General features: G+C 41.7%; 1 protein-coding gene and 1 non-coding gene across 5 annotated transcripts; both read left to right on the top strand.

Annotated features, from left to right (window-relative positions):
• Positions 1–2: 2 nt before the first annotated feature.
• On the top strand, positions 3–26,842 carry SNX5 (sorting nexin 5). 4 transcript variants are annotated; one of them, XM_007960861.3, is made up of 14 exons: positions 3–135; positions 375–457; positions 11,847–11,951; positions 13,418–13,528; positions 14,777–14,898; positions 16,397–16,520; positions 17,213–17,308; positions 18,446–18,551; positions 18,638–18,713; positions 19,741–19,780; positions 19,868–19,954; positions 21,179–21,338; positions 25,253–25,338; positions 26,034–26,842. In XM_007960861.3, the coding sequence occupies exons 2-14, from the start codon at positions 407–409 to the stop codon at positions 26,082–26,084; spliced, it is 1,215 nt and encodes a 404-aa protein (XP_007959052.3). In that variant the 5' UTR covers positions 3–135; positions 375–406; the 3' UTR covers positions 26,085–26,842. The 4 variants fall into 4 exon arrangements, with proteins under 4 accessions (XP_007959052.3, XP_037849895.2, XP_007959047.3 ...); XM_037993967.2 differs by lacking the exon at positions 13,418–13,528 and having other exon boundaries at positions 27–135; XM_007960856.3 differs by lacking the exon at positions 3–135 and having other exon boundaries at positions 160–457.
• On the top strand, positions 5,948–6,184 carry LOC119622329 (small nucleolar RNA SNORD17). The gene has a single exon (XR_005238972.1). It is a non-coding gene; the product is annotated as a small nucleolar RNA SNORD17 (small nucleolar RNA).
• Positions 26,843–27,180: the final 338 nt, after the last annotated feature.

Below are 27,180 nucleotides of genomic sequence, written 5' to 3'. Positions count from 1 at the left end.
TCGGGCTGAGTAATAAATTCCCCTGGCACCGAAACACGGTCTTTCTCTAGACGCGTCTTGCTGGGAGAGTGTCCGTGGCTTTGCGTCCGCGTCGCGGCCCTGCGGTCGGCGGCCTCCTCGTGGAGCGTAGCAAGGGTAGGCCCCGCGTGGCGTCTTTGCCCGGCTCCAAGATGGACGGCAGCGGGGACTGGGAGGCCGCTCTGGGGGAGCACGTGGCGCCCTGCTCGCCTGCTCCCGGGGCAGCTGGGATGGTGGCGGAGTCCGGAGGCCTCCTGCTGCGGTCGGGCAGGGAGACCGGCGGAGGCGGGGCCGTGGCCGCCCCCGAGAGGCGCCCAGGCGGCGGCGGCGGCCCAGCCTCTTCTTTCCTCGCACAGCCAGGCGGCCCCTGCTCGAGTCCCGCGTCGCCATGGCCGCGGTTCCCGAGTTGCTGCAGCAGCAGGAGGAGGACCGCAGCAAGGTGAGGTCCTTCCCACCTCAGGCTCCTGGGCGGGCGGCCCTGCGAGCTCCTGGGTCGCTATATTCTTTCCCTGGCGCGTCCGTAGGCCCTGGCTGCTCGTGACCATCCCTAGCGCGGGAAGCACCCGTGAGGCCTGGGCAGCCCCTGTTCTTCGTCTTCTCTGAAGGCTGCCCTGGGGAATCCCTGTGGATCCCCCGGATTCTCTCAGGATAGAACCGGAGACGCGGGACCTTAGCCCCGGCTCAGGCGCCCGTGCCGAGTGGACTTGGAGAGAGGATCTCTGGAGACCCCGGAATGTTCATTTTAAAACTTCCCTCGGCTTCGTGGTGACCTGTAGGTGAACGTGAAATTGACTTAACATGCGACAGACCAGTTTGGTTTGTTGCCCCCAAAATGCCCTCCCTTTTCTCCCCCCGCTTTTTTTTGGGGGGGGGGGCCAAACAACTTGGGAAATTCCATCAGGTGTCCGAATATGCTTCCTACAACTTCAGAAACGCAAAATGCGTTGTTGTGGGGAGTTGTGTAATTTTTAGTAGGTGCTCAAATACTTGCTGAACTTGGTGTCTATTTTTAAGTCTTGTCCATTAATGTAAACTGTCCCTAGGTCACGTGTATCTTGAGGTCTAAAAGATTATTAATACAATAAATTGAGATTACCATAGCCAATTAAAGATTCAGAGATGGGCCTCCACTGTTTCATTGGTTCTTTAAATTTGCCTCGTTAGCTTTGCGATGCGTGGTTTGTGAGCAACATTTCGTGTAGAATCGTCGACATAAGTTTTTCTGACCGATGAAAAATAACCTCTAAAAATACAAGGCTCTCTAAAGTGTAACTTGGAGCCGTCTTAGCTTACACATCTCTTGAGAAATTAAAGGCACCTCCATAGAGAAACGTGTTCATCTAGTAAGTAGATGCCATAGTTTCAGAGCGGCTGGATTGTTCCAAGAAGGGTATCATTGTTAATTATTGAAATAGAGCTTTGTATACAGGAGGTTGTTGTTTAGAGTGTTTTCTTTGAAAGTTCTTTTTTACTAAAACAAGGTGGAAACTTGAGACGTCGATTCTTTGTAAAACATTATAAATAAAGGTACTTTTCTCCATAAAGGGTAGATACTGGATGGGGGTTTTGGTAGCATTTTGGTTTTTTTTCTTTCTTTCTGGTACATTATTTTAGCTGTCTTGATTCAGAGTCAGCTAGGTAAAAGGACTCAATTGCTTCACTCCACTCTGATAGTACAGTATATTGCAGCTGGTTTTTTAAATGACTTTTCCACCACCCTGATCCTCCATCAAAATTGGAGAATAGTTATGAAGGCCATTTCCTGCCTGTTTTAGAGGCTACAGAAACTGTCGGTATCTGTAGTGAAGAGGGTTATATGGCATTATTTCCCTTTTTACATTACAGGAATAAAGAGACAATAAAACTAAATAATTACCCTGACGCGTGGCTTTATTTTTGTTTTCTGATCTCTGCTGATGCCGATACCCTGCAGTGGTCTGGCCTAGATGGTATTACGGTGTTACGATTAACTGAAAGGGAGTTCGGGGCAAGTATGAAATAATGGGAAACCAAGTCCTGGGCAACTTCTTGCCATAATAAAATTTCAGTAGTCAAATGTTTTGTGTGTTACTTAAAATGTTTAAAAATGCCCCCCTGATAATTTACTTTGGTTTGGAATTCCCCTGAGGATGGAGTTAAGACCAACTAAGGTAGGGGGACATACTTGATTCTTCAGGATTTTGAATTCTAGCCCAATACTCATTTTGACTAATTCAGCAAAACTGAAAGGGAATATTGTGTCAAGTCGCGTCTGGTAGCCAGACACTGGCATTTTGTTACATTCTTTAGCTGAGGGTGTTTGGTTTGCCTTCTTCCTCAGAAATAGTTCAGGGGAAGAGATGCATGGTTGATGTGGTTCCTAACTGGACCTCTACTAATGAGAAAGATTGGTTTTTGATTTTTTTTCCCCCCTTTTGAGACGGAGTCTCCCTCAGGCGCGGTGGCGCGATCTCAGCTCACTGCTGTCTCTGCCTTCTGGGTTCAAGCGATTCTCCTGCCTCAGCCTCTCAAGTAGCTGGGATTACAGTCTGCACACCACCATGCCTGGCTAATTTTTGTATTTTTGTGGAGACCGGGTTTCACCGTGTTGACCAGGCTGGTATTTGAACTCAGCCTTTCCAGCCTAGTGCTATATTTGACTAAGGGGTTCTCTTTCCTTGATAATAACAACTTGGCCTTAACTTACTTACTGCTTGGTTACAGGGACTTTGCTGAATATCTGTCCTCTTAGCTAGTCAAGAGTGTTTGTAGACTAAGTACTGCTGCTCTGGTTTCATGTTTAACTGGTATGGAAACTGCTCTAGGGGTATTTTTGTTCTCCATTAGCTAGGATGGAGTGCAGTTCGTTAGTATAGGAACAATCCTGAACTTTGACCAATACCATAGCAAGTCCAAACTTACAAATTTTGTGGACTGAAGCTTTATGCTACCCTTGCAACTATTTTCTAAGTTGAGGAAGTATGACATACCAAGCTGCCCACGCCTTAGTTCTAGTTCAGTAACTTGTACTCGGTGTCTTAAGATCCCCATTTGTGAATACTCTAAAAGGTCATTATCTGCTCACATTATTTCGGCCATAGGTAGAAATGGCCAAAAGGCTTTTTTTGAGACGGTCTGGCTCTGTCACCCAGGCGGGAGTGCAGTGGCACGATCATAGCTCCCTGCAGCCTCGACCTGGGGACCTCAGGTGATCACCGCCACCTCAGCCTCCTGAGTAGCTGGGGCTACAGGCATGCACCACCATGCCCGCCTAGTTTTTGTATTTTTTTTTTTTTTTTCTTGCTAGAGACAGGGTTTCACCATTCAGTTCAACATGCTGAGATTACAGGCTTGAGCCATTGTGCCTGGCCAAGGCTTTAAGTTTCTAGAATTGTTTCTGAGCTGTAAACTCGCATTCGTTGAGACCTAGTGATCATCTAAACTAGAGGTTTAGTTTAAAATTCAGTTTCTCAGTCTGGGGAGCAGTGTTGACATTTTGGCCTGATCACTTTTGTTGAGGAGTGCCCTCTGTTGTAGGATGTTAAGCAACGTTTTTGGCCACTGCCAGGACTCCTCCCCTCCCATGGTGATAGTAAGAAGTCAAAATTGCCTGCTTGAGAATCACTGGTTTAAACGGACTTCCTTCTAAAATGATGTGATATGAGTGGGGTCAGGTTGTGTTACAGAAGCTGGTCTTTGCTTGTTGCGAATTTTTCAGGTTTTCTATTAATCTTGCCTAAGGAAGTAACATGCCATGTAAAAATTAGCATTGTTGGATATCTTTGTGAGAATTAAGCTTTTCCACTAATATTGAGGAACCATATCAAAAGGTGGTGAAAGATGGTTTTCTTCAGCAGGTTCTGGGTATTTGAGAGTTACAAAGGGAGGGCTTCATGTTTGTGAGTGCAAGCTTTGGACACTGGAAACCTACCTGAGTTTCTTGTGCTACAGAGGGGAACTTGGTTTAAAATCCTGCTGTTTTCAACATTTTGTTGTCTTTATTATCAGGGTCTTGTTGCTTGAGCAAATTAGGTGAGAACAGTTCTATAGGTTAGTACCCTGAATGTCTCAAATAGCCCGTGGTCAAACAAGTGTGTAGTGAAGTTAAATAGTATTTAAGGAAACAGACTAATTTTAATGATCCCAACAGTGAGAAAACTATTTCAGAGCTTTGTAAGTTCTGTCTTGTCTTATTGAAATTGTAAAGGAAGATGGCCATAGGATAGCTCTCATCTCACATGAATGTGGTAAATTTGATTTTTTAAAGTATAAATTAAGTTTCTCTGCATGATCTAACTTTCTAAAAAGTGGCTTCTTCACCCTTAATACCTATTTTCTGATTGGCCATTGAGGTACTCTGACAAGGTCTAAAAGAGATTCACACCTTCGCATGCTGCCTAAAGGCAAACCATAGTACCTAAGGAGGAGTGTGTAAATTGCAGTTTGAGGGGCAGCCAAGACTTCAGTTTAGAAATGGAGGTCCTTGGCTTGACTCTTCCCCTTTTTACATTTTGGCATAACTTTTTTAGGCACTCCTATATGGTCTGGAGAGAAAAGTATAATTTTCTGCCTGAAAAGCTCAGTTTCTGAAGGGCACACTCTTCAGCATTCTAGTCATGGTAAATGGTGAGGAATACAAATCCAGATGGCTCCCCTCACAGGGTTTTCACTTTTTCTTTGAAGAGCATGGCAAAGCCAGGACATTGTGCTGTTAGATACTTGGTAGCTGGCGGGTGATAAAATGTTGGATTTCTTCCCCCACCCTTCCTATAGCTTTCATTAATTTTATTTTGAATTCTTGTTTTTATTTTGTTTAGAATTCTTTTTTTCAAGACAGTCTTGCTGTGTTGTCCAAGCTGGTATCGAACTCCTGGGCTCAGGCCAGCCTCCCGCACTCAGTCTCCTGAATGGTCCCCTGGCTTGAGTATTGGAATATTTACATCTGAATGCTTTGGGAAATTTGCTGTACCTCAAACTCAGAGTGAAAGAAATGTCCAACCAAAAAGCAGGCAGCCTGCTCTCCATGCTGCCATTTATGTCTCAAACTGAGATGACCAAGTTTAAGTTCAAACTGGCAGCTCTACCACTGTTGCTGAAACATCTTTCTTGGTAAAGGTAAATTCTGAAACCTATTTCCTATTCATCTTGGTTTGATCATGAAGTGAGACCTATGGAAGGCAGTGAACGTCCTTCAACACCCTCATCCACATGAGTAATACAGACCATCTTAGCTTTGTCGAAGAGGGCTTGTTCCAGCCTTGGCGACAGAGTGAGACCCTGCTGCAAAAAAAGGGGGGCTTGCTGACTTGATATACCAGCGAACTTTTGGGAGGGAGCCTTGATGGGATTCGGTAGTAGGGAAGGCCTTTAGCTCTGAATAAAGGAAATTGGCATTTCTGTTTTTTACTTTTTGAGACAGGGTCTCAGGGTCTCAGCCTGCTCCCAAGCTGGAGTTCAGTGGTCTGATCATAGTTCACTGCAGACTCAAAATCCTGAGCTCGAGTGATCTTCCCACCTCAACCTCCCAGAGTGTTGGGAGTACAGGCATAGGCCACCGAGCCTAGCTGATTTTTTTTTTTTTTTTTTTTAAGGCCTTGCTGTGTTGTCCAGGCCTGTCTGAAACTCCTGGCCGCAGTCAATCCTCCTGCCTCAGCCTCCCAAAATGCTGGAATTGCAGACAAGAACCTCTCTGCCTGGCTGGGTTTCTGTTATTCATTTGTTGGACCTGCTTTCTTGGTAGCAGTGGTGTATTGATTCCCACTAGAATTTCTCTGCCAGGAGATCCTTACAGATCATGTAGTTCAACCCTTTTGCTTTGTGAATTCATTTGAAAGTATTATAATTTCGGTACGTAGTAATTAATGGATTTCTTGACATGCATTAGATATTTAAGGCAGTAATTTAACTCTGGTTCCACGTTGATTCCATTAGTGCATGGGCCTGCAGCCTTGTGAAATGATGATTCAGTTTATCCATTCGCTGAGTGCGCTGCACTGACCTCCTTCCAAGCCTCAGTTCCTGTTCTAGGAAGTTGAAGCTATGTAGCCTGCAAATGCCCTGCAGTCTGCAGTGTTCTACTGTGAACTGCTTGTGTGTTGGCAGGCTACCGGTAAGAATGGTTGGTGTCAGCAGGGATGGGGCCCTCTGGGACCCATCTCACAAAGATGAGTGGTGAAAATCTGATCACTTGCTGCGGCCCTTCAGTTTATTAAGCTGATGCCTGAGTAACTTTAATAGCTATTAGCTATGTTAGTAGACTGAGATCTTCTGTTAGACGTCCTTAGTTCTGTTTTCCTTGGGGACTAAAATTATATTGCAGGCGTGAATTACAGGAAGGTGAGAACCAATGGCTAGGGAATGAGAGCCAATACCTGTAAAAGCAGAGTTGGGCCAGGTGCGGTGGCTCATGCCTGTGATCCCAGCACTTTGGGAGGCTGAGGCGGGCAGATCACGAGGTCAGGAGTTAGAGATTAGCCTGACCAACATGGTGGAACCCCTTCTCTACTAAAAATACAAAAATTAGCCGGGTGTGGTGGTGTGCACCTGTAATCCCAGCTACTCAGGAGGCTGAGGCAGGAATATCTAGGATAATTGAACCTGGGAGGCGGAGGTTGCGGTGAGCTGAGATTGTGCCACTGCCCTCCAGCCTGGGCGACAGAGTGAGGCTCCGTCTCAAAAAAAAAAAAAAAAAAAAAGGCAGAGTTAATGTATTGCTTATAGTTAGTTGAACCAGTTGTTTTTCACACACCAGTGCCATAATCTGCAGGTGAGATTGAACACAGTTAAGTAGGTATTAGTTATCTTTAGGATGGAAGAGAACAGTAACAATTCAGGGCACCAATGGGAACATTGTTTCCTGAGAGTTCAAACAGTAACAAAGTAACATATGTTTCCTAAATATGTATCATGTGAATCTTTAACGTTTGTGGACAGTAATACAAACCTAGAGTGTGACAGAACATCTTAGAATTTTATGTCCTTACTTATGAATATTGGACTAGGCAAGGTGTAGATACCTTTCCAGCTGAAAATCTGATCAAGGAGGCAGACTTATTGGCTCCATGCTAAGAATCATGGGTGATTTGTCATATTGGCCCTCTTTCTGGCAAAATCTTAGTTTTCTTAGGCAGTGGAATGAGGCATAACAAAACAAAATCCCTGGAGGCTAGGAACAGTTTGAAAGAAGACACTGTAGCATGTGCTGCTTAAGTACGTGTCTCCTGCTTTTGGAATGGAGACTAGGAAGTAATTTAAATAGATACATGTGTTTTTTATCCTATCTGTAGTAATTAATGTGGGATATTCAAATAGGAAAATACAGGCTAGCACTGCATATTGTATACGTGTCTTACATTGTATGCAAATGACTATTAGATTTAGATGACTAATTAGATTTAAATGACGGTTCAGCTAGCTCCAATCTTAACAGATCAGAGATTGTGGAGTTTAACTTCTTTGGACTGTGTCTTTTTCATTTTGGCGCTGTGTCTGCAGTCACCATAACCACTTAGAAAAATCTGTATTTTTTTCTGTTCTCCTCGTGTGTTCTGAGTTTTAGAATCTTGCCTTTTGTGGTGTTCAGTCATCCAGGTGCCCTTTGCCCTCTGTAAGCCATTAAACCTTTTGAAGAGGCAGCTTTGCTGGGATCATTGTCTTGTGCCACGGTGAGTCGTAAGTGAAATTTGGGCCAAAAGTGAGTTTATGAAGATTGGTGGGCAGGAGCTCAAGAGCTGCAGGGTTGTCCTGTAGCCGGTGTCTGATGTGCCCCAGCTGGGAAGCTGATGAATAGGTGAGGAAATGCACAGGGATTCCGTAACTGCTTTTCTCCTTTTAGAGAAGTGCTTTGGCTCTCTTACCAAAAGCATTGCGATTTCTTAAAACAGTTGAAAATGTACTTTCCAAATGAAGCTATGCTTGTTTACCATGAAGGCTGATTATAATCTGTATTGTAAGGATTGACCTGGTAGGGAAGTACATCATGAACTGAAACTTTACCTAAAACTTTGAATACATGAGCCAGTAGTTTCAAGAGAAATCTACAAAAGTCAGGTTTTTTTAAATTTTTAAAAAGTTCTGAAATAGAGATGAGGTTTCAGCATATTGCTCAGGCTGGTTGTTGGGATTTTTGTTTTTTGTTTTGTTTTGGAGAATGAACTGAAACTTTACCTAAAACTTTGAATACATGAGCCAGTAGTTTCAAGAGAAATCTACAAAAGTCAGGTTTTTTTAAATTTTTAAAAAGTTCTGAAATAGAGATGAGGTTTCAGCATATTGCTCAGGCTGGTTGTTGGGATTTTTGTTTTTTGTTTTGTTTTGGAGACTCACTCTGTTGCCCAGGCTGAAGTGCAGTGGTGCGATCTCGGCTCACTGCAACCTCCGCCTCCCGGGTTCAAGCAGTTCTCCTGCCTCAGCCTCCTGAGTAGCTGGAATTACGGGCACGTGCTACCATGCCAGACTAATTTTTTTTTTTTTAAGACGGAGTTTCACTCTCATTGCCCAGGCGGGAGTGCAGTGGCGTGATCTCGGCTCACTGCAACCTCTGCCTCCTGGGTTCAAGCGATTATCCTACCTCAGATGTTACAGTGCTTACAGTGGCAGTTTACAACAGTTGACAAAGCAGGCTTCAGAACCAAGTCCCGCCTTGGGCATGCCAGATGTTTACCATGCAAAGTTGGCCCTGTTGGCCAACACTGAGTCTCTGTCTTAGGCCACACCTGAGTAGCTGGGATTCCAGGTGTGCGCACCACGCCCAGCTGATTGTTGTATTTTTGGTAGAGACGGAGTTTCACCATGTTGGCCAATATGTTCTCGATCTCCTAACCTTGTGATCCACCTGCCTCTGTCTCCCAAAGTGCTGGGATTACAGGCGTGAGCCACCGTGCCTGGCCAATTTTTGTGTTTTTAGTAGAGACGGGGTTTCACCATGTTGGTCAGGCTGGTCTCTCCTGACCTCAGGTGATCTGTCTACCTTGGCCTCCCAAAGTGCTGGGATTATAGGCGTGAGCCACCACACCCAGCCAGAAGTCAGTTTTAAAACTTAAATTATTTGAGAGTAGGTATATTTTCAGTTTGATTCTTACAAGTGACCTAAGGGATCTGGAAAAGAGGTAAAACTTTGCATGGTAACGGTCTGGCATGCCCAAGGCGGGACTTGGTTCTGAAGCCTGCTTTGTCAACTGTTGTGAACTGCCACTGTAAGCATTGTAACATCTGTGGCCTAAGGCAGAGACTCAGTGTTGGCTAGCAGGGCTAAGGAGTACTCTGAGCCCTTCAAGCTAAGGGAGATGGAGGCAAAGGCAAGTGAGAGGGGAAGAGTGGAGCCTGGTCATTATTTAGCAAGTTCTGTAGCACTGTGGAGTGGGTTTGTTGACTAAGCAGAAGAAGGAATGCTGAACTTTTAGTTACACTTGATGCTTCCCGAGTGAGGGTACAAATGCTGACTTAGAAGCTCTAGTCATTTCATTACTTTTACCCATGTTTGTCTCATCTGGAGGGTTATATGCTGTAGTATGAGAAAGTTTGTTTAACTTGTGCCTGAGGGACATTGAGTTGGTGATGGCCTGGATGCTGAGGGATTTTGCCAGTATTCTCTTTTAGACAGTTCTTTTAGGTCCAAATACAGAATTGCAGTATTTGCTTATTTGGTGGTTAGGACTATCATGTCAAGTGATTGGATTTTTGCTTGAATCCCTTCCTAGGGTGAAATGTCTGGGCAAAAAATGGCTGCTAGTGAAGCTCGGATGTTTGATATGCTGTGGTTGCAGTCACTCATACTTAGTAGTTTTCTTCTTTTTGTCCTCATCACATTCTGAAACAAAAAATGTTTCTATACTAACCAGGAAGGAAGACAGGTATAGTCGGGGGTATTACCTCTACATGGGAAAAGGAACGAAAACAGAAGATAATTATTCAGAGGAATGAAAAGCAGCTAAAGCAGCTGGTAGCATCCATTATAGCTTTAACTGTGGTGCTTGAATGAGCTGCATTTACTTGATTACATCCCCCTTGGGTCCTCCTATTTGAGTTCCAAGGGTATCCCATATGGAGTTCACAGGCTCAGTGAGTTTACTGGGCTTGTGAGCAGAAATGGAACTGTCAGCATATTCATTTGAGCGGTGCTAGAAGTCAGGGTTTGTGACTTCTTTAGGAAATGGAATCTTAGGAAATGTGGCAGTTTTAGAGCTCTGGGAAACGCACCTTAGACCTGTCCTGTGAGATGCCCTATGTCTCCTCCAGAGACCATGGCTACTTCTTACGCCTGGCTCTGTGAATTCCTGTTCTTGGGCCTGCCTGACCTTGACAGATAAGCCTAAGATCAGTAGGGTCGTTGGTATTCCTCTGCACATCTCAGTTAATGGTTTGAGGTATTGTTTTTAAAGGCTGTATTTGCCCAGTGTTAACTCAGCAGAAGGAAGGAAACTTATCAGAAAATATGCCAGAGCTGGAGTCACAGTTATGATCAAATGAAGTCTCTGACCTTGAAGCTTTATCTTTGTTTGCAGAGATCTCACAAATGGACATGTGAAAATTAAGCCAGACAAGCAGATTTCATAGGAATTATCAATAATTCATTTGGAAGAAAAAGTACTTAGGTTGAGATGTGAGGACTCAAAAGTATCTGTTTTGATGTTACTCATAGTTGCTGTTAAAAATCAACTTCTGGTGACTACTTGAGCTTAATTTCTGGGAGGAAAGCCATTGTGATATCTCCCTCTGGCTTTCAGAATTATAAATATACAGTGTTAAGGAAAAGGGAAGTACTTGAAACTTTTAAGTAATCCATGTGCTTTTAGTGAATGTATTTAGTCTTTTTGTAGCTGATTGACTAGATTTTCAAGTTTTAGAGGTTAAGTACATAGTTTTTAGTCTTGAACTTTTTAGTTTGAAGAAAGGGACCCAAAGGGAAATTTGGAGTGAAATACCTCATCTTCTTTATTCTAATCTTCAGTTGGCATTCCCTGCTTTGGGTAATCCAGTGTTATGACAACTTTAGCACTTTTTACAGTAAAAGAAATGGGGCAATGAGAGGCTCACTCTGTGAGTTCCTCGTGCCTTGTGTGTCAGGCTTTCAGATTGGCCACCACCTTGTCTGCTTTAATTTACCTTTATTTAAGTTACTTTTCCCTAATAGCCCAGTTCCTATCAGTGCTGCCACTGTTCTCTCTCTCTCTCTCTCTCTCTTTTTTTGACTGGCAGAAATGGAGTTACGTAGTTTTTTCCTCTGAATTTCCAGCTCACAAAATTAGTTGAGTATTCAGAGCGGTGCTCACACTTGTTGCTCATGTGTAACCACAGTGGGATTGTACTAATTAAGTAAGGCCTTGGTTGGTTTTTCTAATTCACCCCTCCTGTCTAGATTCCTTGGCTATTTGAAACAGTCCCAGGTTTACTCTGAACTCTCCACCCAGGATCCTATTCCTCATGGCTGTTCTCTGTGCCATCTCCCTAGGTTTTCCTGTCAGATGTTTGTGTGGCCTGGTTAATGCCTCTTGAATGTTCATTGTACTTTGGCATTTATGTAAGAATTCAAGATTTTGTTCTTTAGTACTGTACAGGCCTTAGTGTACAGTCAGGTATTTGGCCAAATGTATTTCTCATGTAGGCATAAAAATATGTAATGTACATGACATTATTGTAGCAGTTGTTTTGTTTACATTACAGGAATACTTTGGATATACCAATGCATTTGAAGAAGGGGTTTCCCCTCAGTTTCGAATAAACTTAGAAATGTCTCAATTGACATTTCTAAATGATCTACATATAAACTGCTTTTTAGTAACTACTCATTTTTGGAGTAATTTTTTAGGGCCAAATGGGTTTGAAACTAATATGCAAAAAATGTATTTCAGCTGAGATCTGTATCTGTGGACCTGAATGTTGATCCCTCGCTTCAGATTGACATACCTGATGCACTCAGTGAGAGAGATAAAGTCAAATTTACAGTGCACACAAAGGTAAGTAACAAACAGTGGTAATACATATAGTGCTAGGTTGCAGCCTTGTTATTCACAGTGGATGTGAGAAGAGATTCCCTGAGCTTGAAACAGTTGCTATTCATAGGGTAGCACTATTAAGTGAGAACTTCCCTAATCTCACAGTAAGCATCAGGTGAGTGCCATTTTGGCAGCAGCATTCTGCTCTGGCAGAGCCCTGGGCTGTGGTTTTTTTTTTTTTTCTGACAGTCTCACTGTGTTGCCCAGGCTAGAATGAAGTGGTGCCATCTTGGCTACTGTAACCCCCAACTCCCGGGTTCAAGCAATTCTCGTGCCTCAGCCACCAGAGTAGCTGGGATTACAGGCCTGAGCCACCACACCCAGCTAATTTTTATATTTTTAGTAGAGATGGAGTTTCACTGTGTCAGCCAAGCTGGTTGCAAACTCCTGACCTCAGGTAATGACGTGCCTCAGCTTCCCAAAGTGCTGGGATTGAAGGCTTGAGCCAGAGCCACCACACCCCGGGGCCCCACCTTCGTTTTTAATTTGCATCCAAGGGAAGTTTCTCTCTGTAGCTTGCTGTTTTTTCAGCATTTACTAAATTGGGAAGGACCTTTCCCATGTGGTTTTTTCTTAACGCTTGGGCGGCTTGAATAGCACACTTCAGTTATTCCGGAGGCAGTGTAAAAAGACTGGTGACATAATTCTCTGCCTGAGCTTACCAGATCAAAGGAGGTAAAATCAGCATTCACTGGAGTGAAAAGGAAGGAAGCCAGGGACAATTTTTAGAACCATAGTAAGTAACAGCTAAGAGGTTTTTTTAAAATTTATTTTTCTTTTTTGTTACATGTTGGGGGTGGGGGGTAAATTCAGACTTACAAAAGTAGAATTTGGGGCTGGGTTGGGTGGCTCACACCTGTAATCCTAGCACTTCGGGAGGCCAAGACAGGCAGATCTATTGAGCCTGGGCAACATGGCAAAAACCTCTCTCTTCCAAAAATATAAAAATTAGCTGGATGTGGTAGCGCACACCTGTAGTTCCAGCTACTCAGGAGGCTGAGGTGGTGGGAGGATGGCTTGAAAGCCTGGAAGGCAGAGGTTGCAGTGAGCCAAGAAGCCAAGATCATTCCACTGCACTCCAGCCTGGGTGACAGCCAGACCCTGTTCCAAAAATGTATATATACAAAAAAAAGTACACAGAAACAAGGGTTGTGGCTTACTTCTTGGAACTGAACTTCTACCAGTAGATTATCTGATTGGATATTCATTACAAGCTTCAGAAAGGTGGAGTTTGGGGAGAAATCCTTAGAGTTCAGGTTGAAGCTTAGCTGGGACTTTCATGATCGGAGATCATGTGTTACTGCTTGGTTCTTTACTGGATCATACTATGATGTATTATGCAGAATTTTCCTGCCATGTAGCCCAGGAAACCCAAATCACTTATCTAAAAGTCGTGGTTACCAGTTAATTTCTTTCTTTCTTTACAGACCACATTGCCCACGTTTCAGAGCCCAGAGTTTTCTGTCACAAGGCAACATGAAGACTTTGTGTGGCTACATGACACTCTTATTGAAACAACAGACTATGCTGGGCTTATTGTGAGTCTTTTAGACTAAATCAAATAAGCTAGTTCTTTCTGCCTTGCTATGCATTTAGTTTAAAAGAGACTTATATCCACTTTTTGTAATGGATTGTGAAAAGTTAGATTTCATCTACCTATGGGAGTATTTGCTAACTGTCAAGTGGAAAATATGTGAAGGAAATAGTGTTAGAGCTTTGAGGTGGTGCATCCAGGCTTACATTATTTACATTGTAAAGGGGTGTGAACAGTGTAATGACTTTAGTCTTACCTACCTTTAGGTTTGGTTTTTCTCTGGTATGTTTTTTTCTAGGGTCAGTAGAATTGATTTCTAGGAAACATTAGTATTGGTAATAGTTTGTGATAAAATTTCTCAAAAGTTGCTGAAGGAGGCCATACTTGTAATCCTAGCACTTTGGGAGGCTGAGGTGGGTGGGTCACCTGAGCTCAGGATTTTAAGACGTTCCTGGGCAACATAATGAGACTGTCTCTACTAAAAGTACAAAAAATTTGCTGTGTGTGGTGGCACATACTTGTTGTCCCAGCTACTGGAGAGGCTGAGGCATGAGAATCGCTTGAACTTGGGAGGCAGAGGTTGCAGTGAGCCGAGGCCATGCCATGTCACTCCAGCCTGTGTGACAGAGCGAGACTCTTGTCTCCCAGAAACAAAAAAAGTGCTCAAAGAGGCAGTTTTCAGCCCTTGATTGTTAATTCTTGGCTGCAGGAACAGACTTAAACTGATTTTAAAGATTTCCATGCGTTTTGTCCTGCCAGGCAGACTGAAGAATCTGTCCAAATGATGATTTCTTAATAAACAAAATTAGTACTGAAGCTTATATTTAGGTATGTTCTGTTCATTCAAAATTAGAGTCCTTGATTATCCTTTAGGATTAGGAAAAAAATTCTTTTGGAATACTGGAGACTGTATAAACTTGATGGCTAATCGTTGGTGTTTGGCATTCGTTGTACTAGTTTTAGGCCAACATTGAAGCAGTATAGACACTGTTGTGCTCTGAACAATTGTCTGTAATGGATAAACTGAACAAATGATTGCCATCAAAGTGAATACGCAACTCTCAGGAAGACACCTCATTTTAAGTGGCCAGAAGAAATAAGGAAGGTTAAGAAAAAACAGGAGTTGACTTTTAAATAGCCCCACAGGAGTGGAGTGGTTGTCTCCTGTGGACCAGCAAGAGTAGAATGAGGCACCAACTAGAAAACATCGCTGCTGGGACAAGAGGCTCATGAGTTCCTGCCTCTGCTGCAGATTCCACCTGCTCCTACGAAGCCCGACTTTGATGGTCCTCGAGAGAAGATGCAGAAACTGGGAGAAGGTGAAGGGTCTATGACCAAAGAAGAATTTGCCAAGATGAAACAAGAACTGGAAGCGTAAGTGAATTTTCCTGGTGGGCTCTGTCTTTTGAGAAGTAGAAAAGTGGTACTGTATACAAAAATAAGTAGAAGAACCTGACTTAATTTTAAGTGCAGCTGTTAATTAGGTCACTAACGTCATTTTCTAAAACTAGTAATACATCTTGCATAGTGTGGGGCATGGTCCTTGTACTTCACACATTGATTCATTGGAGGCCATTGACACTAATACCTGATAGACTAGTTGTTTTTTCCCATATGTAGAGCATACTTATTAGGGATGCTGGTCTGGCACAGTGAGGAAATAAACTTTTGTGCCTTTATAAATTGCTCATAATGTACAAAACTTTTCTTTCAGAAGGTTGATTACTAGACGTTTAGAAGAAACTAGATTGTAATGAATGCTGTTACATGAAAAAAAAAAAATCTTTTTTTTTTGAGACGGGTTCTTGCTCTCTTGCCCAGGCTGGAGTGCAATGGTGCTATCTCACTGCAACCTCCACCTCACAGGCTTCAGCGATCCTCCCACATCAGTCCCCTGAGTAACTGGGACCATGGTTACTGGGACTACTGGCACATGCCACCACACTCAGCTAACTTTTAAAATTTTTTTAGAGATGGGGTTTCGTCATGTTGCCCAGGCTGGTCTCAAACTCCTGAGCTCAAGTGATCGGCTCGCCTTTGCCTCGCATAGTGCTGAGATTATAGTGAGCTGTCCCCGGGCCAGACCAAATAATGAGTGCTGTTTACAGAGCAGCATTCTCAGTAACCATCACATTGATTTGAAAGAGGAAGTCCAGGTCTATAGGCAGCAAGTATATTTTAATCTGGTTGTCATTTATTTTTTTCAAACAAAAATAGATTTTTGGAAAGTTTCTTGTGAATCCGTCCTTGACTTCCTCATTTTAGCTGAAAAGTACTCATTCCTCCGCTCTTCCACCATCAGCTCCAAGTCCCCCAAGCCCCTGTGTCATCTAGGGCAGCACTCAAACCTCCAGGCACTGAAAGCATTTAGCAGACACTTGAGTGGCTTTGGGACCAGCTCTGGGGAATGAGGCACTGAACACAACAGACCCAAGTTTCTAGCATTAGGAATTTTAAGGTGACCCTTAATGTCTAGGTTGAGATAAAGCTGCTTTGTAATTTTTGTTAACTTTTAGCTTCATTAGACTCATGCTGTGTACTCAGGCTGCAGAGTTATAGGGTTTTCATTGCTTTAAAGAAACGAATGTTCTGTGGCTGCTAGCTAACAGTAATTGCATGTAGATTTGGGAGCTCATGGACTTGATCCATCAAATCCAATGACAACATTGCTTTCCTCCATAGGCTTATTCCACAGATTCAAAAATGGCAATTGCCTTATCTAACTAGACACCAGGTTATACTGAAACACTGTTTGGTCCAGTTGCAGTGTTTTATGTGGTGGCATGAGCAGAGCCATAGAATTAACCAGGAGTGGTATTGGTCAGGTAGTTGAGCTGTGTCAACTGAATGCTGTGTGCGCATCTCTTTTCAGTGAGTATCTCGCTGTTTTTAAGAAGACTGTCTCCTCCCATGAAGTCTTTCTTCAGCGGCTTTCTTCTCACGCTGTTCTCAGTAAAGATCGCAACTTTCATGTTTTCCTGGAATATGATCAGGATGTAAGACATTTTTATTCCGTTTTGATAATCCACCTCAAATGTTTATACTTGCAAAATGTTCTTGATAGTTTCTAAAAAATTGACTGCTTTAGAGTTTTGAATTTCTTACACAATGGAAACCTTTTTAGATGCTGCTTTTCCTTCATTGTGTAAGTCATTTTTTGTAAAACTGTGCTTAAAGAAAATTTTGACTTCTTTCCCCTTCCAAAACCTAGATTTCTTTTTAAGAAATTAACAGTCCCAAACATCCCTTAATTTCTTAACAATCCCGAAGTTAACTAAGTTCATTTTAAGGGAATTAAAATTTGTGTAATTTATTTTCTTCCCATCTACCCTTTTTATTGAATTATGACTTTTATGCTATTTTTCTTTTTAACATGTTTTGGTTTTTGCTACTTAATATGTATAGAAGAGAACAGTGATTTTCCCAAGAATTTCAAAGCCAGTAAGACTTGGCTTCTAGTCAGTCTTTCAAAATCTCTTCAGCCTTTTAGAATGAGATGATCTACCTATGTTTAGGTTTAGCCATTAGGTGTTTTTAAAGCTTGGAGGTTAAGGCAGAATTAAAGATACTTTGTGCATTTGCCTGTAGTAATAAAGAGGATTACTTAAAATGTTACTCAGAACTTCTTTAAGAGAACCTAGAAAAATACATACCATATAAACTGTTCTTTGGAATTTTCTTCCTTTAGCTAAGTGTGAGGCGGAAAAATACTAAAGAGATGTTTGGTGGCTTCTTCAAAAGTGTGGTGAAAAGTGCTGATGAAGTCCTTTTTACTGGAGTTAAGGTTAGTGACCTTTGGCTGTTGGAGAAAATTTTTGACTTCATTGGGAGTAGATGACCTTTTATTTCTTTGAAAGAGATACTTGTGAAGCAGATGGTTAACTTTTAAGAAATGTAAGTTTTCTTCAGATTTTGGTAATTTTCATCTACTTATTCAATTTTCACTTATTTCCCAAAGCACCTTGTTCTCTCCAAGAAGCAACTTGAACCTTTCCACACTTGGCTTCATTTTCTCCTTTTCTGTAAGGAGGGAGATTACTCAGTTAATTTCTAAAATAATATACAAGATCAGTATTTTATACAAGGTCAGTATTTTATCCCATTCTCAGAACTACACTGTCCAGTTTGGTTACCAACTACAGGTGATGGAGAAGCACTTGACATGTAACCTAGCTAGCACTACTAAGGAACCAAACTTTAGATTTTATTTACATATTGTATTTCAAGGTGTTAGCACAAAGATAAGAATACAAAAATTTCCAAACATTTCCATTACCCTTATAGGTATGATTTACTTTCCTCTCGGCCCTTCTCATTCCTTTGTAACTGAGTAACCCTTACAGTTACTATCTGGTATCTGCCTCTGCCATTCCAGGGAGCCCAGAATACAGGTGCTCAGTAGAGAGGGCATCATCAGAAATTAGGAAACTCGAACTTAGTCCAGTTTAAGGTGTATGGGACAGTCCTGTATCCATGCATTATGGGATATTTGGCATTGGCATCCTTGGCCAGTGCCTGCTAGATACCTGGATTTCCTCCCAGTCTGAAACCAATCGAGAAAAAAAACCCCTCATTCACACACAGATAGGTATGCAAGGCTAAGTGGCCATGTTCCACCTGGTAGAACCATTGTACTAGTGTAAAATAGCTGGGTCTTAGGATGCCAGTTTTACTGGGGATTGTTAAGTGATTCTTCTGTAGACATTTTCTGCCAGCCCTTGGTTTTTGCCAGTCTTGGTTAAGAAATAGTATCTTACAAATAGTAAATTTGTAATTCCCTGATCTGTAGAGGTTAAACTTTACTCATGTTTATTTGCCATGTTCTAAGCAATATATTTTTATATTGATAAATATAAAAGGCTACAGGGATAGTATATTTTCACATTCATGAAATGTCTGGTTCTTTTTTTCTTCCTTCTAGGAGGTAGATGACTTCTTTGAGCAAGAGAAGAACTTCCTTATTAACTATTACAATAGGATCAAAGATTCTTGTGTGAAAGCTGACAAAATGACCAGATCTCATAAAAGTAAATATCATTTACCACTAGTCACATACAGCTTTGCTGATGAGCCTGGCTGTGTTTGGATAAAAGACTTGTCCTTGTTTCTGCAGATGTTGCCGATGACTATATCCACACTGCAGCCTGCTTACATAGCCTGGCTTTAGAAGAGCCCACAGTCATCAAAAAGTAAGTTTTTTTGGAAAAGCATTTCCCCAAACCCAATTGACGAGTGCTGAGTGGTAAAATTAAAAGCATAAATGAGTAATGACTGTATGGTCCTGCTGTGGAGTTAAGAGCTCAGTGAGACAAGTGTCCAGCACTCATCTTATATGTTCTCTGGACATAAGACACTTACAAGACAATTGTAGGGGACTTGGGCTCTTCTATATGTGAACAAATACAGTAAATGTTGTCAAAGCAATAGTTTCTGTCACACTTAAAAAGCCTGTTTTCTTTAGTTTTGGCGTTTGTGAGAGTTTATCTTGAATCTTCCCCTGGCAATTGGTGCTTGCCATTTTGCCTGGTAATGCCCTAGACCTTCTTTTTTTTTTGGCCTGTGATGCAGCCCCAGGAGATCCGGAGAACATGTGCCTCTGCCCTGGACTTTGAAGAGATTTGGTTATGGTGGTCATGAGAATAATTTAATGACCCCAGTCTGACACACAGCTGTTTTGATGTACAGTTTTCTGAAATTATCTTCATTCATTGAATTAAAAACCCTTCCATTTTCACTCTGCACTTACATATATGTTTCAGTTTCTCCATCCTGAGCGTTTCTGGTGTAAGACAATATTTTACTTAACATCCAGGCTTGGCAAAACAGGTGATATTACTTCTGACTTGAAATTGAAAGGCTAATGGCAGAACCATGATGAATTAAATAGCGTATTTACTGCTTTGCGATGCCCATAGCAGAGCTCATTAGAAGCTGACCTTGGTTAACACAGCTTTGGCATTTAATAAGAATATTTGGGCACATGGCAGGATGACCAAAGGGTCACCAGGGGGCTGAGTGTGGTGTTGTACATGTGTGCAGTTTTGTGACCATCTTCTCTACTATTTGGGGTCAGTTGAAGTGAGAGCACTTTCAAATTAACGCTAAAGTGCCACAGGCTCGGACTGCTGAGTTGACCCATTCCTGTCTTGCACGCTGGTAAGATCATGTTTATAGATGATTTAAGACCTTACACCAAAATTACATGTACATTTTCAGGTACCTGTTGAAGGTTGCTGAGCTATTTGAAAAGCTTAGGGTAAGGATTTTTGTGTTGGTCTTCATAACATATATTTTATAATCTGTAGCTTTCTGCCTTGATGGTGACCTTTCCTTTCCTATATAGAAAGTAGAGGGTCGAGTGTCATCAGATGAAGATTTGAAGCTAACAGAGCTCCTCCGATACTACATGCTCAACATTGAAGCTGCTAAGGTAGGAAGAGAGTTGCTCAGCTTCTCAGAGCAATGCAGGACCAGAAGTCTGTTTAAAAAGTTTCTTTACACAAAGGGGCAGAATGAGAGTTTATCAGACTTGTTTTTATGAACGACATGCCTCTCTGGCTGTGTGTCCATAAAGCTTGTGTATCTGACAGCACTGTGGGAGTTGTGTGCAGTAGACAGGTAATAGTTTGGGGGATGATAGGTCATTGATATGAGACATAACATGCAGAAAGGGCTGTTGCTGGGGCAGAGAAGATTTGGGAATTTTTATTGAATTGCAAGTATCCCTGCAGCCTTTGAGCCATAAGGCTTTATATACATATATGGGCAAATTGGTAAGCAGAATAACCTTTGGGAATGAAACATGCATTGTCTGCATTGCCCTGAACAAATATGTTTTAATTTTATGTGAAATGTATTAAATCAGGCAAAATAAAATTAGATAGGATTCTATGCCCTCTGAGGCTGAAATGTCATCAGAAAGTAAGAGTAAAAATTTATTTTTTCCCCCATCATGTAGTTTTATTTTAGTTAATTTGCCCTTTGGCATGTTTTCTGAATCTTGGAGTTTTTAAAAACATACTTTTTTAGTGGCTTATTTTCTTCTTTCATGGAATTTGATCTCACTTAAGATTATTTGAGTATATACAAAAATAGGCCTAGTAGTTTCACCCATCAGTTATTTCACCTAGTTTTAAATGTATAATCTATACATCATAATTGCAGATTTCAGATACTGAAGTAACTTCTACTTTGTTGTAAGATTGCAAAGAACCTTTATGTCTGACTCAGTGGATCTCCAAGGTAGATTACCAGAAGCAGTATTTGCAGGGCAGGGTTAACTTCATTGCCCAGTTTTATTTTAGCAGCTCTCAACTTCACTTACCCAGCAGTGACTGTATATGTGTTCTGATGCACAATATTTAATTTTTGAAGTTAACTTTGTTTACTGAATTAACTGAAAAAAAATAGTTCTTCTGTTTTCACTCTTGAGTAATCACTTGATTCATATAAGGGATTCTTAAAAAAAGCTCTCAACAAAGCTATCAGCGTTGCTTATCGCTGCCGAAGCTGGAGATTTAAAAATACTCTGGGAGAGGGAAGGTGTAGAGGTAGATTATTGCCACTTAACATCTCAGGTGGTACATTGGCACTTGGGCTATTTTTTAGACTGGTTTAGATATTTAGTATGTATACCTGTTAATTTTTTTCCCAGGATCTCTTATACAGACGCACCAAAGCCCTCATTGACTATGAAAACTCAAACAAAGCTCTGGATAAAGCCCGGTTAAAGAGCAAAGACGTCAAGTTGGCTGAGGCACACCAGCAGGAGTGCTGCCAGAAATTTGAACAACTTTCCGAATCTGCAAAAGAAGGTTGAGCAGGGACATTCTTCTTTCTGTACTCTAGTTTGAAAATAATTTCAAACTTAGAAAAGTTGCACAAATAGTGCAAAAAACACCTATCTATCCTTCACCCAGTGTCAACACTTCACCCCATCTGCCTTATCACTTGCACATGCACAGTCACCCTCATGGCTTTGTGTACTTACAAACGTTACACACCTGATTTTTCTGTACCAATGGAGATTACGTTGCATACATCATGCTCCTTTTAGCCCTAAAAACATTGTTTATGTCCTAAGACTGAAGACATTCTCTTGTATGGTTACAGTACGGTTATTTGCTGTGATAAATTTAACTTTGGGACTACAATCTGCTGTCTATTCATGTTTGTCTTGATGTCCTCTACAAGATCCAGTCTAGGATTGCATCTGGTTATCTTAGCTATTAGTCTTCTTTACTCTGGAATAGTTCTTAGTTTTTAATGATATCAGTCTTTTTAGAGAATCTCTTTACAATTCCTGTATTTCTGACTTTTGGTTGATGTCCTCATGTTTTAGATCTGGTTATGGGTTCCTGGCAGAATAGAAGTAATACGCCCTTCTTGGGGTGTCACTTCTGATTGAACATTGTGTTTCTCCTTCATTTGTGGTGGTAATTTTGATTACTCAGTTAGATAGTGTCCAAATCCAATTTCTCCACTGTGTAGTTACTGTTTTAACCACCATCAATCTGTGGTGAGGCAATTTAAGACCACGCAAATATCTTGGTCTTCATCAAACTTTCTCCTTCTCTAGATTTAGCATGTATTAATGATTCTTACCTAAAGCAGCTGTTACTCTGATGGTTGGAGAAAGACGATTTCCCTCATCTCCAGCTCTAACTTTCCTACCCAAGTTGGCACTTGTTATTCTACTACAAAAAGCCTTCCCTTTTCTCAGAGATTTCCTTTATCTTCTTTATTAGAGTCATGAATTCCCAGTTTTTAAAATGGTTTGGGATTCATTATTACCAAGTTATTTTTGATGCTTGTCCAGACTTTGCCAATAGGATCACCTTTAAGCTGGCATGTGGTTGTAACACCCTAATCCCTCTTTTAGAGCAATAGGCTATGCTAATCTTACTCTCTACTCCAGCCTTGAAACTGGCCATTTCTTCAGGGAGCCAGGGTTCTTTTTCTTTGAGAACAGTTACCAGCATCTGAGTATGCTCATTGTTTTGGGGTATCTCTGCTTCTGTGCCCTTCAGTGGACTGAGCTAGGAAATGTATGTGTGCGCGCACATGCATGCTGTTGCACACACATGCAGGTTGCAGGGATCACAAGTCCGGTCCATGTCCACGTCCACTGGGTTCTTTCTTGCCTTATCCATTTCAGTCCTCAGAGCAGAGGACTTTTACCATTTCCATTGAACATGAGTGTAATATGTAGTCCTCTCTGGGTTCTCAGGAGCCATGGAACATGCCAGAGCACATGTTGGAATGGATTACCCAGAATGTGAGTAGTTGTAGTCGGGCACTATTGGACTCAGCCCCCACCCCCTGAACTCATGTTTCCATGAAAAATTCATATCTTAACTTAGCTTTCTCCTAACTTGGTTTCCCAGTGGTTGGGTAATCTAGACGTAGGGAAAGATCTGTTCATCAACATGCCTGAAGCTACCTGGGGGAAACCTAAACTTGGTAGAGTTCTAATCATTTGTCTTTTTGTCTATTCAGGGTTATAATACAATACCTTAACTGAAAGCCACAGAGCTTCCTGGCAAATGTCACGTAGATAGGCTCTGAGGCTGTCCTGGTTTCTTCCAAAGTAACCTTCGTGCTACCCTTTTCCTGAAACAATTACAGCTTTTTTTTTTTTTTTTTAACTAAAATTTTCAAGGAAACATACACACTTCAGAACTACTGAGTTGAAATCTTATAGGCAAGTTCCATGGCTCTGGCAATTTTAGAGGAGATTAAAGAAAAAACACAGAACTTTAAAAAATGATGCCAATTCAGGTCTACCTTTACTGCCTAAAGTTTTCGCCCACATTGATTATACCCTATATTCAAAATGCAAAATAGGTACATAGAATGCTGAGATTGGTGGGTCTTAACCTGTGTTTGCCTCTTGTACAAGTGCTTTCTGAGACTTGTAGCTGAGCTGACTAGACTTGAGTCAGTGGGTAAGGGCTGGTTTCACAGCAGGTGAGTAGTTAGCATATGGAGCCCTGGTACTATGTGTAGGTCCAGAGGAAGGCAGGGAGCTTATTTTCACCCAGGATATCCAAGGGACTGATAAACATCACCTTGTAGTGCAAGCACTATAGACTTAACATATCACTATGAAATTTGTGACTTTTTAACTCAGATGTGGCTGCCTATATTGTAGTTCTTTCGCACAACACTAGAGACAGGAGGAGGGTGAGTCTGCTCTGAACACTTGAGCACCAGCAGAAGGTTGAGTGATGGTCAAAGTTTTACTCAAGCAAAACTGCGAGACAGAACTTAATGTCAAAATTTAATGAAGGTAGTAGGGCGAGACACGCATATTCTTGGTTTGTTCCAATTTCCAATAGGTCATTAATGCTGAATTCTGATGGCAATAGGAGTAAATGAAAAGGAAGCATGCCCTGAAGATCATCAAGTAAACCTGTCTTGAATACGAGTAGCAGTTTTTACTGTTTCGGACTTTAAAATGTTTTAAGTTTTATTTTTAATCGACAAGTCATCGTATTGCATTTATGGAATACATTGTGATCCTTTGATACAGGTATATAGTGTGAAATTATTAGATCAAGCTAATTGACATCTCATTTTTTCAGTGGTAATACATTTGAAATTTACTGTTTCAATGTACATTATTGACTCTAGTCACCCTGTTGTGCAATATATCTCAAAATTTACTCCTTGAGTTTATGAGCTGCAGCCTTCTACCCATTCTCTTGCTCCTACCTTCCCCAGAACCCCACCCTCATCCTCTGATAACCATCATTCTATTCTCTACTTCTAGAGGGTTCAACTTAAGATTTTACCGATAAGTGAGATCATGTAATGTGTTTGTCTTTCTGTGCCTGGCTTATTGTATTTGGCATAATGTCCTCTAAGATCCATCCATGTTGTCCCATGTGACAGAATTTTGTTCTTTTTAAAGGCCGAATAGTATTACGTGTCTCTACTACATTGTCTTCATCTGCTGATGGACACTTCTCAATTGATTTTGTATTTTGGCTATTGTAAATAATGCTGCAGTGAACATGGAAGTACAGATACCCCATTGAGATACTTATTTCAATTCCTTTTGTTACATTCCCAGAAATGGGTTTGCTGGATCATATGGTAATTCTATTTTTAGTTTTTTGAGGAACCTCTACACCATTTTCCATGGTAGCTGTACTGATTTACATCCCCAGCAACAGTGTAGAAGAGTTCCCTTTTCTCTGCATTGTTGCCAACACTGATCTTTCATCTATTTGAGAAAATCCATTCTAGCAGGTGTGAGGTAATCTCATTGTGGTTTTAATTTGCATTTCCCTAATGGTTAGTGATGCTGAACATTGTTTGCACAAACCTGGTGTGTCTTTTGAGAAGGTTTTCACAAGCCATTGGTGAAGTATGTGGCTCACCAGCACCCATACTCCAGCCCTGTTCCCAGTCACTGGTACCTAGAGGGTGAGAGAGAGGCTGCTCATCACATGTTCTCCAAGTCGCCAGCTGCTGCCCTCCAGCTCACCATGCTTGGTGATGCGGTGATGTTTTCCACTTAAAGACAGTGATAGCTGTATCACCACCGTTAACAGAAGATGTCTAGTGTGTCCCGGTCACAGAGACAATACAAATGTGAGGAAATAATGCTGGTGCATGAAAGCTTTGGAGACCATTTGTAAGAATGCCATTTGGTAGTTAAAGTGAACATGGAAATTGTTTAGTTTTTGTTGGGTTTCATAAGCATTTTTTCTTCTTGTAGAATTGATAAATTTCAAACGGAAGAGAGTGGCAGCATTTAGAAAGAATCTAATTGAAATGTCTGAACTGGAAATAAAACATGCCAGGGTAAGTGTTTTCTACAAATGAAGCCAGCGTCTTTTATGGTTTTTTCCCAAGTTATTTCCCAGTTTACTAACCCATTGTCATCAGGCAATTGGGGTGGCCTTGTGGTATTAATCCTCTGTAGTACTTAGTTGATGGGAGCCACTCATTGTTTATTTGTAGTCTTGTTTATAATGTCACCCATGACTAAGTTTTAGCAACTTTTTTTTGTCTATTAATAGAGATGGGGTTTCACCATTTTGGCCAGGCTGGACTTCTGACCTCAGGCGATCCACCTGCCTTGGCCTCCCAAAGTGCTGGGATTACTGGTGTGAGCTACGGCTACCAGCCCTAATTTCTAGCACAATTTATTCAATCTTTCCAAGGCCCTCGCCTTCATAGAATAACGCACTGATAGTGTCTAAGAAGTTATAGTAAATAGGATCACATTTAGGAGCAAGCAGGTGAGGGCAGAGGTGCTGGGCGAACATCAGCTCTTTCGCTGGTAGCCTTACCCACTGAGGGAGAGGAGCTCTCCTACATGAAATTGGGATGAGTGGTACGTTGCAGTTCACCTGGGATTTCATGAAGAGAAGGGCCAGCTTGCTCTGGCTGACTTTAAATCTCCTGTGAAAAGCTATGTTGGTGGACTTGAGTCATTACAGGCATATGGCAAGTTTTAATAATTCATTGGTCTGCCTTGACTTTTTTCCCCACAGAACAATGTCTCCCTTTTGCAGAGCTGTATTGACTTGTTCAAGAATAACTGATATGCCTTCACTCAGAAGAAAAGAAATGAATGTGAAAGAAAGCCAAGCATCACTTGCACTTAAATCATTACCACGGAAAATTTATTAGCTTCAACTTTAAAATTATGTGAATAAATATTTTGATTTCTACAAATCTTAACATTTAACCATGTTGGTTTAAAAACATTATTGCTTGCTACTTGGACAAACTAATTTTTCCTTGTGCATTTAATATCTCTGGGCAGAATCTAAATACTGGGTTCTCCTGTAGTTCGTCTTTAGTTACTGAGAAAGGGTGTAGGAGACATTTGCCTTCTGGAAACAAGTAGAAGCAATCGCCGGGCCTATGTCCCTACAAACCCATGATTGTCAGGGAGGTGCCAGTTGCAGCAGGTGATTCAGCTGCTCGAGGCAGGCAACATACCTTCCATTCCTCGCTGAAGGTGGGGTTTGTGTTTTTGTTTTGCCCCGTCACTCCACTGGTAGTCATCTGGTATTGACTACAGCAAGAAACATAACAGCAAGAAAATCTCATTTATCTTTATATACTCTTTGCACCTCCTTTTTTTAGTTGAGATACAAATATTTGAGGGGAGAGAAATATCTACGGGTATATATGGAAACATAATGTGGTCTACTTTGTAAGATGGCCAGATCTACATTTCTAGGAAGAGTATGAGCTCCCTCCCTAGTGGCCATTGGGGGGTGAGGGGGGTATGGTGTATGTCTTTGGGCATTTGGTTTTTATAAAGCATATAATAAAATAATCGTGCTACTAACATACAGCCTGTTTTTGTGGAAACCAAAGCCAGGGTGTGTCCCGGGAATGCAGGTGGTCCTAGGCTTTGGCTGTGGTTACAAGGGTTTCAGGGTCTGCCCAGAGTCCTGGGGTCGGGGCGGGGGGGTGGGGTGGTGTCAGGGGAAATTTGTCCTAGTCTTAACATTTTTAAATACTCCAGGCCTTTTTTAGATGGTCTCTAAAACTGGGTTTGTCTGTCTGCTCCTGACATGATGGAAGTTTGCATTTTGACCAGGGGCTTTACCATAGGGCAGTCATCCCCAACCTCAGGTCCATGGCTTGTTAGGAAGAGGTGAGCTAGCATTGCTGCCTGAGCTT

The sequence above is a fragment of the Chlorocebus sabaeus genome, chromosome 2, assembly GCF_047675955.1.
Source record: "Chlorocebus sabaeus isolate Y175 chromosome 2, mChlSab1.0.hap1, whole genome shotgun sequence".
NCBI classification, from domain to species: domain Eukaryota; kingdom Metazoa; phylum Chordata; class Mammalia; order Primates; family Cercopithecidae; genus Chlorocebus; species Chlorocebus sabaeus.
This window is presented reverse-complemented; position numbering and strand designations above follow the sequence as displayed.

Coding starts and splice junctions, on each gene's coding strand:
- SNX5 (XM_007960861.3), top strand. CDS start 407: ATGGCCGCGGTTCCCGAGTTGCTGCAGCAGCAGGAGGAGGACCGCAGC. Junction 18,552..18,637: donor AATGACCAGATCTCATAAAA/GTAAATATCATT, acceptor TTGTTTCTGCAG/ATGTTGCCGATGACTATATC. Junction 19,781..19,867: donor AGCTATTTGAAAAGCTTAGG/GTAAGGATTTTT, acceptor TTTCCTATATAG/AAAGTAGAGGGTCGAGTGTC.